The sequence below is a fragment of the Rhinolophus hipposideros genome (genome assembly GCF_964194185.1).
Source record: "Rhinolophus hipposideros genome assembly, chromosome: 2".
In the NCBI taxonomy this organism is placed as follows: Eukaryota; Metazoa; Chordata; class Mammalia; order Chiroptera; family Rhinolophidae; genus Rhinolophus; species Rhinolophus hipposideros.
This window is the reverse complement of record NC_138048.1, coordinates 28,577,248-28,590,433: the sequence shown is the minus strand read 5'-3', so window position 1 is coordinate 28,590,433 and position 13,186 is coordinate 28,577,248. Positions and strand designations below refer to the sequence as shown.

General features: G+C 42.6%; 1 protein-coding gene across 2 annotated transcripts in view; it reads right to left on the bottom strand.

Annotated features, from left to right (window-relative positions):
* Positions 1-13,186, bottom strand: part of CRYBG3 (crystallin beta-gamma domain containing 3) — a 107,824-nt gene that overhangs the window by 2,525 nt on the left and 92,113 nt on the right. For both annotated transcript variants that reach the window (XM_081077601.1, XM_081077602.1), the window contains 4 exons: positions 9,000-9,139; positions 6,231-6,354; positions 1,404-1,562; positions 252-411 (listed from right to left, as the gene is read on the bottom strand). In XM_081077601.1, coding sequence (XP_080933727.1) covers positions 252-411; positions 1,404-1,562; positions 6,231-6,354; positions 9,000-9,139 — 583 coding nt within the window. The remainder of the gene's footprint in view (positions 1-251; positions 412-1,403; positions 1,563-6,230; positions 6,355-8,999; positions 9,140-13,186) is intronic.

The window sequence follows — 13,186 nt, the reverse complement described above, 5'->3', positions numbered from 1 at the left end:
ATAAAAATTTTACAGCTGTACTAATGAACAAAAACCTTACGACTTTGTCCTTAGTTTTTTCCTGCTTGATCCACATAGGAACTTGGTTTTTGTGTTAAAACAGCATGTCTTAATTTTTTTCAAGCACAATTTAAAATGACTGAATACTTCCCTTATACATACGGATTTCTGGTACTCAGAAGGAGGGAAGAGGTTTGGAACTTAAAATGGTCTCCAGAAACACAGTACGTTGGGGTTCATCACAGGCCCACCTTTAACATCAAGGACAAGTTGGTCACTGAGATAGGAGCTGATGGTTCCGTTTCTGTTCAGTCTCCACTTCTGCCTGAACTGCCCATGTTCAGGCCACAGGGCTACTTTAGCTCCGGGCATGTCCCGGCCACCAATGACATCCAGACACGTATCACTGGCCTACAAGGGTTAAGAAATACATCGGTAGCACTGTGTTTGCTAAAACAAATTGAGTTGGGTCCCTTTTCTTTCATGTGAACAAATCATAGACATTAAGTAACTACGTCTTATCTAAAAAGAATACTATATACAGCCTAACTATAATTTCAGTCAGCTTATTTTTTTTTTAAGTTTTCTTTATGGTTGAAAGGAGGAAATGGTACAGAAATAAACCTGAAATAGAGGTACTTGTTTTTAAAAGGACACCTACATCTGACAACAGATGTTCAATAAATGCTTGCTGAATTGGAATTCAATGTTAAGTCCCTGTTAGCTTAAGTGTATTAGGTTGAGCTTGGTTTTCTTATAAAAACACTGGGTGATGTGCTACATATCCAGACAATAATTACTTTTAAATGCTTTTCATTTTTGTTGAAGCATGAGAACAAAGCAGGTAATCTACTAGTGAGACAATAAAACACAGTTGTAATGTTTTTAAACTGGTATTCTATTCTCCGTAGCATTAAACATAATGGAGGGGTTACAGAAAAACAGAAATCTAAGTTTCATTTTCTAGGCTTTCTCCAACAGCAGCTTCTTTCTTCTATTATTTCACTGTATATTTTGAAAAGGAGGAGGTTTCACCATGTTTAGAATCACAAAGATAGCTGCTTTTATCCAGGCCATGAAGGAACTTCTCACCAAAAAAGCTCACTGTTCAAGTTGGATCCAGTGACTTTTATCATTGGTTTGAAAAAAAACATCATTTAGGCATTTCCATAGAATGTGATCACCTTAGTTTTTACTTTAAAACAGAAACGATTTTCTAGATCAAAAAGTTCTCTAAGGTCAGTTCACTTCAATGCTTTAGAAGTTAGTATACATATTTATATAATCATGCAACAAAACTGTTCCTAGGGAGTTGCATTATTTTATCATGCCGTTTCATTTGGCAAAATTCTGGTTTCCAAGAGAAGAAGCCCAGACCAGACAGCGGGTACGGTATTAGTCACCTTGGATTTGAAGAGCCCTCGGCAGTAGTACCAGGTTTGAGTATTCTTCCCACTGTAGGGAGACACGCACACAGACGTGGCCGGTGTGTCTGCAACATTCCCGGTGACCGTCAGGTACTCCGTCTGCGCTCGGTTCCTTATTCTAATGTACACTGCAGGCTGTGAGGGGGAGAGACAGACGACTTTAGGAACAAAAACCTTCTGAATCTGGAAATCAGTCCTCCCAAAGAGGGAAAGCTTGGAGGTGATGGAATTTCCTTTTTATCGGTTTCGATCTTACTCCCTTTAGCAAATATGTATTAATATTTTCTGTTGGCAAACCCTGAGACCACTGAGCATGAAGCATAAACTGTGCAATCTCTAGTATACGTTCCTAGAAAATGTCCTTCGGATGAGTCAAGGTAACACTTTCATTTGCTAGAATTGCATGTGGCACAGGGTGGTGAAGAATTAGGGACTTGACGAGTTCAATTCAATAACTCCTGTGCCCTCGCTGTGCTTGGGGAGGCGGAGGAGTAGGAGTAAGGGCAAGGTACCACCCACAAGGATCTAAGAACAACTTAGCAAAGACAGTACAATAATCGGACATGTAGCTTTGAGCTGTGACGGAGTGCCGGGTGACTGCTGTCGGAGGTCTTAAAGAGCCAGATAGCCGAGGAGCCCAGTGGCTGTGGTAATCTCTTTGTTTATATTTATCCTTTGTTGACCTTTATACTTCAAAGGAAGAGACCTTGCTTTAGTTAATGTTTACTAACGTCTCAGGTATTCAAAAACTGGGTAACTTCATCCCCTGGACCTGGACTATATATGGGAAGTTTTAAAAGAAAATAGTCAAACCTAAGACTTGTCTCTAAGGATACTAGCTAGTGTTTATTGAGGGCGTAGTATATGACAGTGTGCTAAATGCTTTCTGGGCCATTGTATCATCTGCTAGATTTGATAACCAAAACAACCCTTTAAGAAAGTACAATGATGACCCCAGTTTTATAAATGAGGTTAACACAGATGTGGGGAAACAAAGTCTGTCTGCACCAAAACCCTCCCTCTTAACCAGATGCTCTAAGGCAGGTGCTGAAATGCACTCGTTCCTCTTGGACACTGAATAAGAGCAATTCCAAAGGTGCCAGTGTGAATCACATACAACGAAAGCACAGCACATGATCGAAGCTCCACAGAAACTGTTCTCATCCCCATGACTTAAGCCTCTAGTCTTCATGTCAGAAAACCCAACACCCTTACCGTGGATCGGGCATTGGCATCCCACTGAAAACCTTGCTGAATAGTAACAAATGGTCTGTTAGTTAATAAGGGAGCACTTTCACTGAGAAACACAGTGCTCGGTAAATTCAACACCGTATCATGGTAAGACTATAACAATTCTATGATATTGAAACTTAGATCAACATGAGGCCAGGTGAACCTTGGTAAATTGCTGCTATGTTTAGCCTTCCTAAGGAAATAAACATTCTGAGCACTTAACGCAAATGGACACATTTTTACCTGATTATTTAAAGCAGGTGAAAAGACCTCTACTTGGCAAAAAGTTTGAAATGTTTCAAACCACAGCGTCCAAGCTTATAATGCAACAGTAATGTACTTAAATTTCTATAACGTAGCCTGGTCTCCCACTGCAATTATTAATTCTTGAGGCTTCAGTGTATCTTTATTAGTTTCCTTACCTTGTACATGTAAGAAAATGGGCGTGACCTTCACAGAGGACAGAGTTCCAATTATGTTAGGAACAAACATCACAGTTTTAATCAATTAAGTCAAGCAAGGTATTAATTACCCTTATTACACACTTGTAGTCTGACTCCTCTGTAATTATGCTTAAAACACGGATACGCATTATAAGTGCCTTAGCGACTTCCTAATTCCCAACGACAAAGAGGATCATGTTTTGATTATTTAAATGAATTTCTAGACAAGAATATGAACTAAAGCAATACCAACAACCTTACCAAAAAGGAAATATGACCTATAATACTGTTTTAGAAACCCACATTCCTTTGCTAGGTTTCAAAGCTGTGGCCTAAATAAACAATAGAGAAAATAGTGTCTGTTAAAATATTATTTTGAAAGTAAATGTTTCACCAGAATAGGAACCAGGTAGTTTCTAAAGCACAAATGCAAGAATAACAACACAGAAAATATTAATTTTCGAAAAAAACTTCTGTGTAAGGCCGGCCTGGTGGCTCAGGTGGTTAGAGCTTCATGCTAACTCCGAAGCCTAACTCCAAAGGCTGCCGGTTCGATTCCCACATGGGCCAGTGGGCTCTCAACCACAAGGTTGCCAGTTCGATTCCTTGACTCCTGCAAGGGATATGGGCTGCGCCCCCTGAAACTAGCAACGGCAACTGGACCTGGAGCTGAGCTGCACCCTCCACAACCAAGACTGAAAGGAGAACAACTTGAAGCTAAACGGCACCCTCCACAACTAAGATTGAAAGAACAACTTGACTTGGAAAAAAGTCCTGGAAGTACACACTGTTACCCAATAAAGTCCTGTTCCCCTTCCCCAATAAAATCTTTAAGAAAAAAACAAAAAAACTGTGTAAAATTGGTGGTTATTGTTCTACCTATCTTTCATTCTCAGGATCCTGAACAATGGGCAGAGACATCCTTCCCCAGCAAGGAATCAAAAGTGAGTTTTAAAAGTGAGAAAAATACTCTCCGCATCCAACTTACAAAGTTTCTAACCACATAGCATTAAGCATTATTATATAGTTGGCAAAAGTTACATGGAATTCTCATTTCTGCCTTGCTTCTTCCCATGGCTTTTTAGGGAGATTATCCATCATCCCATGTGACAGGAGTGAGCAATAAGCAATAAGCAAGACGTGAAAGTCATGAAATCCTGTACCACACACTCTGCCAGGAAAGCCCACTAATGTTTAGTAAGTCTCAGAAGAGCATCTCTGATTCACTCCAGGGACACTGTCAATAAGAAACTTTCAGAGTACATGTGTTGTCATAGTAACACGAGCCTGATTGTGTCAGGCTCTTTACATACGCTACCTTACTTACTTACTTCTCACTATGACACTGAGAGGTAAGCAACGCAGTCACTGCCTCACCAGTGAGCTGAAATTGGAGGTGCCAGGAAATGAAGTGACTCACCCAATGTCACACTGCTCACAAGTGGCAGAGCTAGGATTTGAATCAACAGAAACAATGGTAGGAATGAGCGTGATACGTGTGAGAGACAGAGGAGAGGGGAGGGGAGGGGAGGGGAGGGGAGGAGAGGAGAGAGACAGCAAGACCAGTTAGGCTAATTGTTTACTGGCTATCATCTACTTAACGTTTACTCTGCCAGATCTGCACATCAGAGCCTCAGCACTCGTATCAGCTATGCTACAGCGATCTCGGTGCCTGGAACATAAGGTGGCATTCTGAAAAGACTGATCTTATTTTGGAGGAAAGTAGGGTGTGGTTGCTTAAGAACACGGAATTTAGAGCATGGTAGGTTTGGGTTCAAATCCTGCTTCTGACACTTGGATGACTCTTGCCAATTTTTTACCTCTCTGAGCCTATTTTTTCATCTAGAAAATGGAATAATAAGCCTACTTTAAAGGACTGTTGTTGGAATCAAGTGAGAAAAGGTTCCTAAAGGGACGGAGAGAAGACTAAGTGGCATCGGCCACTGCACCCCTGACAGCCTAGCGTGGGCTCCCCATGCTCTGAAACCTCCCACCACTCCCACACACGCTCCTACTTCCCTTCTCTGAACCAGGCATTGCCTGTGGCTTTGTGATGATTACACATTTTGTTTTGCATTTGATGTTTCTGTTTCGAGTTGGATGGTCTATCCCAAAATGTCAGCATCGATAAAGTAGAAATCATGTCTGTCCTTATACCTTCCATAATTCTTTGCATAATGTCCAACATTCATTTATCCATTTTTACTCTCCTTCCTTCATCAGACAAATAGTCCTGAGGTCCTACGATATGCCGGACTTTGTGACAGGCACTAGGGGTAGAGCAGTAAACACAATGTGCACAGCCCCTGCTTTCACGCGGCTTGCAACCGAGAAAGCACCCCAACCAACTATATACGGTTACAAGCCACATGCAGTGTCTTGTATAAAAAAACACAGGTCTTTTCGGATCTAATTTAGATTGGGAGAAAGGGTGAAAGAGCGTCCTTGAGGACCTGACGCATAAGCTGGATTTCGAGAGACGCATGAGAAATAGCCAGGCAAAGAATGAGGGGAAAACCTTTGAGACAGAGGGCACAGCCTGTGTTAAGAGGCTGAGTGGGAAAGCACTCTGCATATTGGCGTGTGTGAGACAGCCATGTGAGTGAGGAGGAGACCAGGGGAGATGAGGCTGGAGAAGCAGTGGGGAGCCAGATCCCATGGCCACGCGGAAGAGTTCAGACTGAATCCTAAGTGCAGTGGGAAGCTTTTGAACAGAAGACTGACAAGCAGTAGGTGTGCAATAAATACGATTTTAACTAAATTGCCAGAATCCATCCTGAGTATTATGTAAGTAGAGGGGGAAAATCCAAATAGTACTTAGAAAACAAAACTATAGCAGTCTCAGAGTCCTTTCTTGTTTCTATGGCTTGCCACAGCGCTTATGATGCCTTAATTTCCTATGGAAAGTGAACATGGTCAATAACATTTTGGACTTAAGGCTAAAATCCAACACTGAGCTTACACACAATTGTATGAATTGGTTTAAATCTGCAGTGTTTTCCATCCTAATCTACTCCCCCTGCTACAAAAATGGCAAACTAAATGGTCATTATTTCAGATGCTATGGTTTATGGCATTTCTACCAGGAAATCAAGCTATTTTGGATCCCGTGTTCTTTTCTCCTTACCTGCTTCATAGGACGGAGGGAACCAATTGTTTTCCATCCACTGAATGCTGTCCAATTTGGGATCTCATTAGGCTCGAGTAGGATTTGCCTTCCTAAGAAATTGGGTCCTTCATAAGCTATCCACCTACAGGAGAGCAGGAGAGAAAAAAAGTGAGGTACTTCCCAACAAAAGATAATCCCTATATTATACCACACAGGGTTCATTCTTTAAAACATCTAGGTTTGTAGATTTTTTTTTTAAGAAAAACATGTAATTCTATTTTTAACAGAAGAAGCAGGAATGACTAGGAGGAAGCCCAGTGGACTAGGGCTCAGAAGATTGAGATTCCAGTTAGGATTCTGGTTTCCTTACTTCCAAACCAAGGTTCCCTCCAGCTCTAAAATTCTGTGTTCTATTGGTAATACTAAGTCATTGTTTCAAAAACATTTTCATATTCAAAGACAGACTATAACCTCTCAGTACCTCCCAGTTAAAAGACCCTAGTTTCCTCGTCCACTCGTAGGGTCATCATCACGCCTCCTTCGGGGCTGCTCTGGGTGGCTCCGTGACCCCTCCAGACACACCTTCCAAGCTTCTCTTGCGCCCCGAGGACCATGTAAGGTCATCCACAGAAATCCTGTCTTACTCTTCCTTCAAGGCCTGGCTTCTTTGCACATCCTTCTCAGTACCCTGGGGGCCTTCCCCTCAGGCCATGGTCAAGTGTGTAAAAGTGTACAGAGCTTCAAGGTGAGTGTCTGGATTCTCAAGACTTAGTTAATGGGTCCTGGTCACACCAGGCCTTTATGGGTTACCACTGGCTGCTTTTCCACTACAGTGACAAGTTGAATAGTTGTGATAGAGACGACCCACTAACTGAAAAGACCATCCAGCCCTTCACAGGAAAAGCTCTGCCAAGCCCTGCTTGAAGTGGTTATCGAGCTGGATGGGTAAGGAGGGTAAGCAGGGATCGCCAAGAGGATCTAAAATTCTCAGCAGGACTCAAGGTCACCTCAAACAGCACTTTCAGAAATAAAGTGTGTAGAGAACAAGGCAGCTGCTTTGCTTGGTCCACACCAGGCACCCTGTTGTCCATAACTGAGATCAGGCTTGGCCGGATGATGGGCAGATGAACAGCATGACCATGGAAAGGCTTACACCTCTCTGGCTTTGCAGATGCTTTCAATTGGTAGGGAAGTGTCAGTTATAAAACCTAGGCAAGATTTTAGTAAACTGTACCTCATTATATATTGATCTAAATGAATTGCAGAGCTGAAAAGCTGTGTGGGATGGTAAAGCATGGCTCTTATTCTACATCACCGATCAGAGAGATGGAATGATACAGGGATTCAACAAAACTTTTCACTGAGGGTAGCTAGCTGGCTGTGCATAAGTAGTAGTCTATAAACCAACTGTAGCCTAGGAAAACCTGCAGACAGCCTTCACTGTTCCTTACTCCCTGTACCAATTCTCTCACAGAGAGTCCAGAACAGTGAGAGTAGTTGAATAATAAAATAAAGTAGTAAGAAAGTTAAGGTAAAAGGGCACCAGTTTTCTACAAGAGTGAAATAAGACAGTGAGAAGTTTTCAGAGATGAGCCAATAAATACCAATTCCATTTAGGAATATAAAGTAGAGAAATGTATAAAAACGCTGTGCAAGTTTTATATCACAGGGATACGGAATTCAATTCAAACAGTTAAGTGGTAAATAATATACTGAAATATAATATGGGGATTATTATCCTTAGAGTAAATCAATTTACACTTAATAAACACCAAACCATGTGCAATGCTTGGCAGAAAGAAATTTAAACTGCTATATATGTGATTAATATGAAAACCATTTATTATAATAGTTGATTTAATTTTCATATCAATTTATATTCTTGGCTTTTTCTTTCATTATCCCCATATATCTAAATGTGAGTTGATTATCACAGAATTCGAGAGTTCCAAGAAATAAAACCAGTCATCTTTATATTAATCATCGAGACTTGTGTATGCTCTTTCACTGACTTTTGGTACCAACACACCAATAGTGCAGGAAGAGGCGCAGGCTTACATGCCATCCTCCAGAAAAGGCTCGAGAGGCAGATTTTTCAGGAAGAGAACTGAGCTTCAGCTTCAGGGCCAATCATTTGCAACGCCTCTTACCACTTTTGTTCTAAATAAACACGCAAAGTTCATGCCTAATTTATGTATCCTTAATTTACTCATTTCTTTTCTTAAAGTAGTCTCTCCAGATTGTAAAAAAAAAAAAAAAGTGCAGGCTCCACACGACGTGGATCCACCCTGACTGACAACCAGAAGATCACTGGTCGGCAGGCCAGGTCAAACCCAGACAAGCACAGCATGAAAACGAGTACCCTGGGGCAAACATCTCTAGAACAAACAAGATGTCAAATCAAAGTACAGCAAAACATTATTAGTCTTACAGTCACTTGTCTTAACCAATAATAGCCTCAACCAAAGTTGCTGATTTAATTAGGTTTCTCCTGAAAGGAAAGTGGGTTCAACTTGTTACAGTCATCTGGTTGACCTACTCTATGACACATGCTCTGAACACATGGCAGCCGTTCTCTCCCAAAAGGCTCTTCCCGCAAACTACTACATACTGGACATGGTCCACAGCTTTCTCTTATTTAAACAGAAACTACTACTATTACATTGAGAAATAAGAGTTGTAAGAGCACCATCAGATCAAAAACAAAAGGGGGGGAATAAAAAGCAACTTCGCAACTCTGACCTAGAGCAGCGACGGGACCCGCCCAAGCCCTTCTCCCATACTTACAGTCCACTTTTTACCCACACAGACTGGGTGTAGAAGTGCAGGTCCTTGTTTAGCACAGAGTTCACAGCCTCTTCTAGATGTAACTCTCTTCCCTCACAGTGTTCCAGAGCAAAAAGGCTGATGGAGGGTTCTTCAAAAACCTAACGGCACAAAAAAGAGAAAGCGTCACCATACGGGGTGACCTCTCTTCAGTGACATTCCAGTTAGAAGGCAGGTAATACCCTGGATCCACTGTACTCTCAAATGCATCTAGTTTTCTGCTCCAGTCTCTGAAGATGCTCTAGCCAAAACTGCAGTGGTGAGATCAGATTCTATTAATTCTTACTCAGTTTTTTTGTCAATTAAAATTGAAATTTCAGAAAAACAATCTTAATCTCATAATAAAAATGGACACCTGGTTCCAATCACATATTAAGGGCTGGTTGTGCTGTAATACGGACCACATTTCGATCCTAATGCATTTAGCTGGCAACAGAATAAACATGGAATGGAACGGCACCCTCATTTCCCAGGAGGCCACACAAGCAGTCACTAAGAATGCAGACTTTATGGCTCTAAGCCCTTAAACATTCCTAGGAGGGAGCAAAAGGCATTTTTAATTTAACAATAATAAGCCAGAATTCACAAGGACGGGTGGGTGATGCCTGCATTTAAAGTGTTCCCCCAAACCTTCATGTCAGACAAGAGTTGAATCAATACTGCTCTTTCATTCATTAGTATGTGCAAGACGCCATGCTAGGAGACTTCTGGACGACGAGAAAACAAAACAAAGCACCATTTTTGTGTTCGAAGCATACTAGCCATTAGCTAAATTAGGAGAATTGCACAGATATTATAATGTAATCCAGGATAGAGAGGATATGCCCTGTGAAAGTACACAGGGGAAGGCTAGATTATTTTTAGCAGGCAAGAGCAGGAATCAAGGAAGTTTCGTGGATGTGGTAGCGTGACAGCAATGGATTCGGACAGGCCAAGAGGGAAGGCACTCTGTGCAAAGGAAGGGAGACAACTGCATGGGGCGTGTAAGGGGAATGGCAAGTGGACCCACTTAGTTGGACTACAGAGTCCAACAGAAACAGCTTCAAGCGCTCCCACTGTTTGCTACGTCTATGGAGCTGCCTGCCTCTTTTCTGACACTGACAGGGAAGAGAGAAACTCACTGCCAGTGGGAAGTCCTTAAAGGCTTCTGGACTAATGTGGGCTGGGCTGAGGCACCTGTAACTTGGTGCATGAGAAGCAGAGCACCAGCAGCAGGAACTGTGGATGGTCAATGAATGGCCACTAAACAGTCCAACAGCTGACTCACAGGCGACCTACAGCTACACATTCAAGCAAGCAAAGTGAATTATGAAAGCTTTATTCCTTGTAGGGGTGTCTGGAATAGCAAGGGATGGGGAATGAATTAAATGTCCATCAAGAAGGAACCGGCTAGGCCGGCCCGGTGGCTCAGGCGGTTAGAGCTCCGTGCTCCTAATTCCGAAGGCTGCCGTTCGATTCCCACATGGGCCAGTGGGCTCTCAACCACAAGGTTGCCAGTTTGATTCCTCGAGTCCCGCAAGGGATGGAGGGCTGTGCCCCCTGCAACTAAAATTGAACACAGCACCTTGAGCTGAGCTGCCACTGAGCTCCCGGATGGCTCAGTTGGTTGGAGCGCATCCTCTCAACCACAATGTTGCCAGTTCGATTCCTCAAGTCCCTCAAGGGATGGTGGGCTGCGCCCCCTGCAACTAGCAACGGCGACTGGACCTGAGCTGAGCTGCACCCTCCACAACTAAGATTGAAAGGACAACAACTTGACTTGGAAAAAAGACCTGGAAGTACACACTGTTCCCCAATAAAGTCCTGTTCCCCTTCCCCAATAAAATCTTAAAAAAAAAAAAAGAAGGGACTGACTATATAAATTAGGGTACATTCACAGAGGCTATGAAAAGGAACGAAGAGATCTTTATGAAAAGTATTTCAGATATTCTTTAGAGGCAAATACCAAGTGTAGAAGAGCCTACTTCCTATGCTACTATGACGAAAAGGGAAAGTTTATGCACATGCAAACATATACGTATGTGCTTGTATATACATTAAAACTTTTCTTTAAAAATAGTTTTTTAAAAATTCACTATGACTCCCATCAGGAGGACAGACGTGAGAGAATAAAAGGCAAGTGCGAGCCAGGTTGTTCATTGCACGCCTTTTAGTACTTTCTCATTTTTGAAACACAAGAATATACTACTTATTCAAAAATTTAAATTGGTCATTGTTATGCAAATGTTTGCATGTATATGTGTTATTTGTGTGTACTTTTTTAAAAAAATGGCCTCCAGGAACTGTATCTGGTAACGACATAAGTGAAGAAGAGAATAGAAGTGCAAGTGCCAGCACACTGGAAGAATACTCCAGGCCAAAGACAGAGACCCAGACGTCACAAGCGGGGTGGGTGTGGAAGGTTAGGAATGGTGAGGAAGGGATGGCCAGGAAGACCACCACAGTGCTGAGACATGATAAACAAATGGAATGAGTGAGGGAAAAGGTGTGAAAACCGTGAAGAGGTGGCTGGGGGAAAGTGGTATAACTTGTCCTCTATAACTAGTCATATATAAATTCTTGTCCAGGAGCTAAGGACTTATACCTAGAAACAGGTGTTTTCATGTTAAGGTAGAGGTAGGATACTCTTAACAAAGATGTCCAAAAAACACTGGACCTTCTGATCTGGAGTCCAGGGAAAAATCAGTTGTAAAGGTAAGTTTGGGGAACTCTCAGAAGCTGGGTAGCAACTAGAGCCAGCTGTGGGTGAGGAAATGGAAATGCATGGAGGAGGGAACTGCGCCAACAGACAAGAGATGGGTGGCCATGAGCGAGGAGCCTGCGGAGCTGACTGCACCCGTGCACGAGGAGAGCAGAGCCAAGAGAGAAGACACCATGGGAGGAAAGGGGAAAGAAAAGAGCAGCAAACACTTGTGCGGGTCTGAGGCAGAGGGTGACTGCGACGAGGCTGGTTAGGTTGGACAATCAGGAGGCAGCTGGTAACCTGCAAGACAACTGTTTGGGTGGCTTGTAGGAGATGATGAGTACAATCTAGGCTGTCAGGGCAGAGGAATGAATGAGTGGTGAAAAACTGTAAATGGGGTGCACAAGCTATTAATTAGAAGAGTTGGGTGAAGAGGAGGAGGGAAATAGGCAAGTGGCCTAGGAGCACACTGTAAGCTCAGTGGAAGGTGATAATAGAATAGAAAGAAGCTGAAAAATGCAAGACTGAGGGATGGTTCTGGGGAAGGGTGAGAGGTCCAATCCATCAGCGTAGAACCTGTGACTGGATCAATCCACGAATAAAATCATAAAAAAGAATGCCGAGACATTCCCAGGTCTTTAAAACAGGTAAGTGAGTGAGTAATTTTCTCTTGACATTATGTGGCAAAGGTTGCCTGCTGATCCAGGGAAGTCTGAAGCACTGTCCAGACAGAACTTTCTGCAGCGACAAAAATGTTGTTTATGTGCGCTCCTCCGTACATCGCTGCTAGCCACATGTGGCCACTGAGCACTTGAAATGTGGCTCGTGTGACCAAGAGATTGAATTCGTTTGATTTAATTTTAATTTATTTAAATAACCACAAGGCTAGTGCTAGGGCACTGGATAGTGCTGAGCTAGGGATTAGAGGATACTGGAAAAGAAGGTAACAATCACTGTGCACAGTGAGACAGAAAGCTAAGCGTCGGAAGGCTGCCCAGGAGCATTAATTTTCCTTCAGTAAGTGCCATCAAGTGGGTCAGAAATAGGAAGTCATCTCTAGTTGCTAAGTTGCTACTGAGTGACCGCAGACAAGATTAGGCGTCTTTTTACTATCTGCAAAATAAAAATACTGGAAGCATCCCAACAGTTCATAGAATAAATATACTTATAGGAGTCCAGAATAGCAGGTTAGAAATGCGGCCAACAGCAGACTTTAAACTACGCACCGAAGATGGTGACTGAAAATGAATGAACAATCACTGGCCACAGATAAGCCCCTGACTTTATTCTTGGATTTTTCCAACATCTTCTCCCTTAAGCTTTTTAGACAGCATTTCAGCTTGTGTCTTCCCACTCTTTACTACGTGTTGAATTTCAAATAGTGAGGAAGGGCAGACAGGCAAGGAGCCTGGACAGGGCTGACACCAACCGTCAGCAACACTTGCCCTGTAGCGTTCGCTGTGGT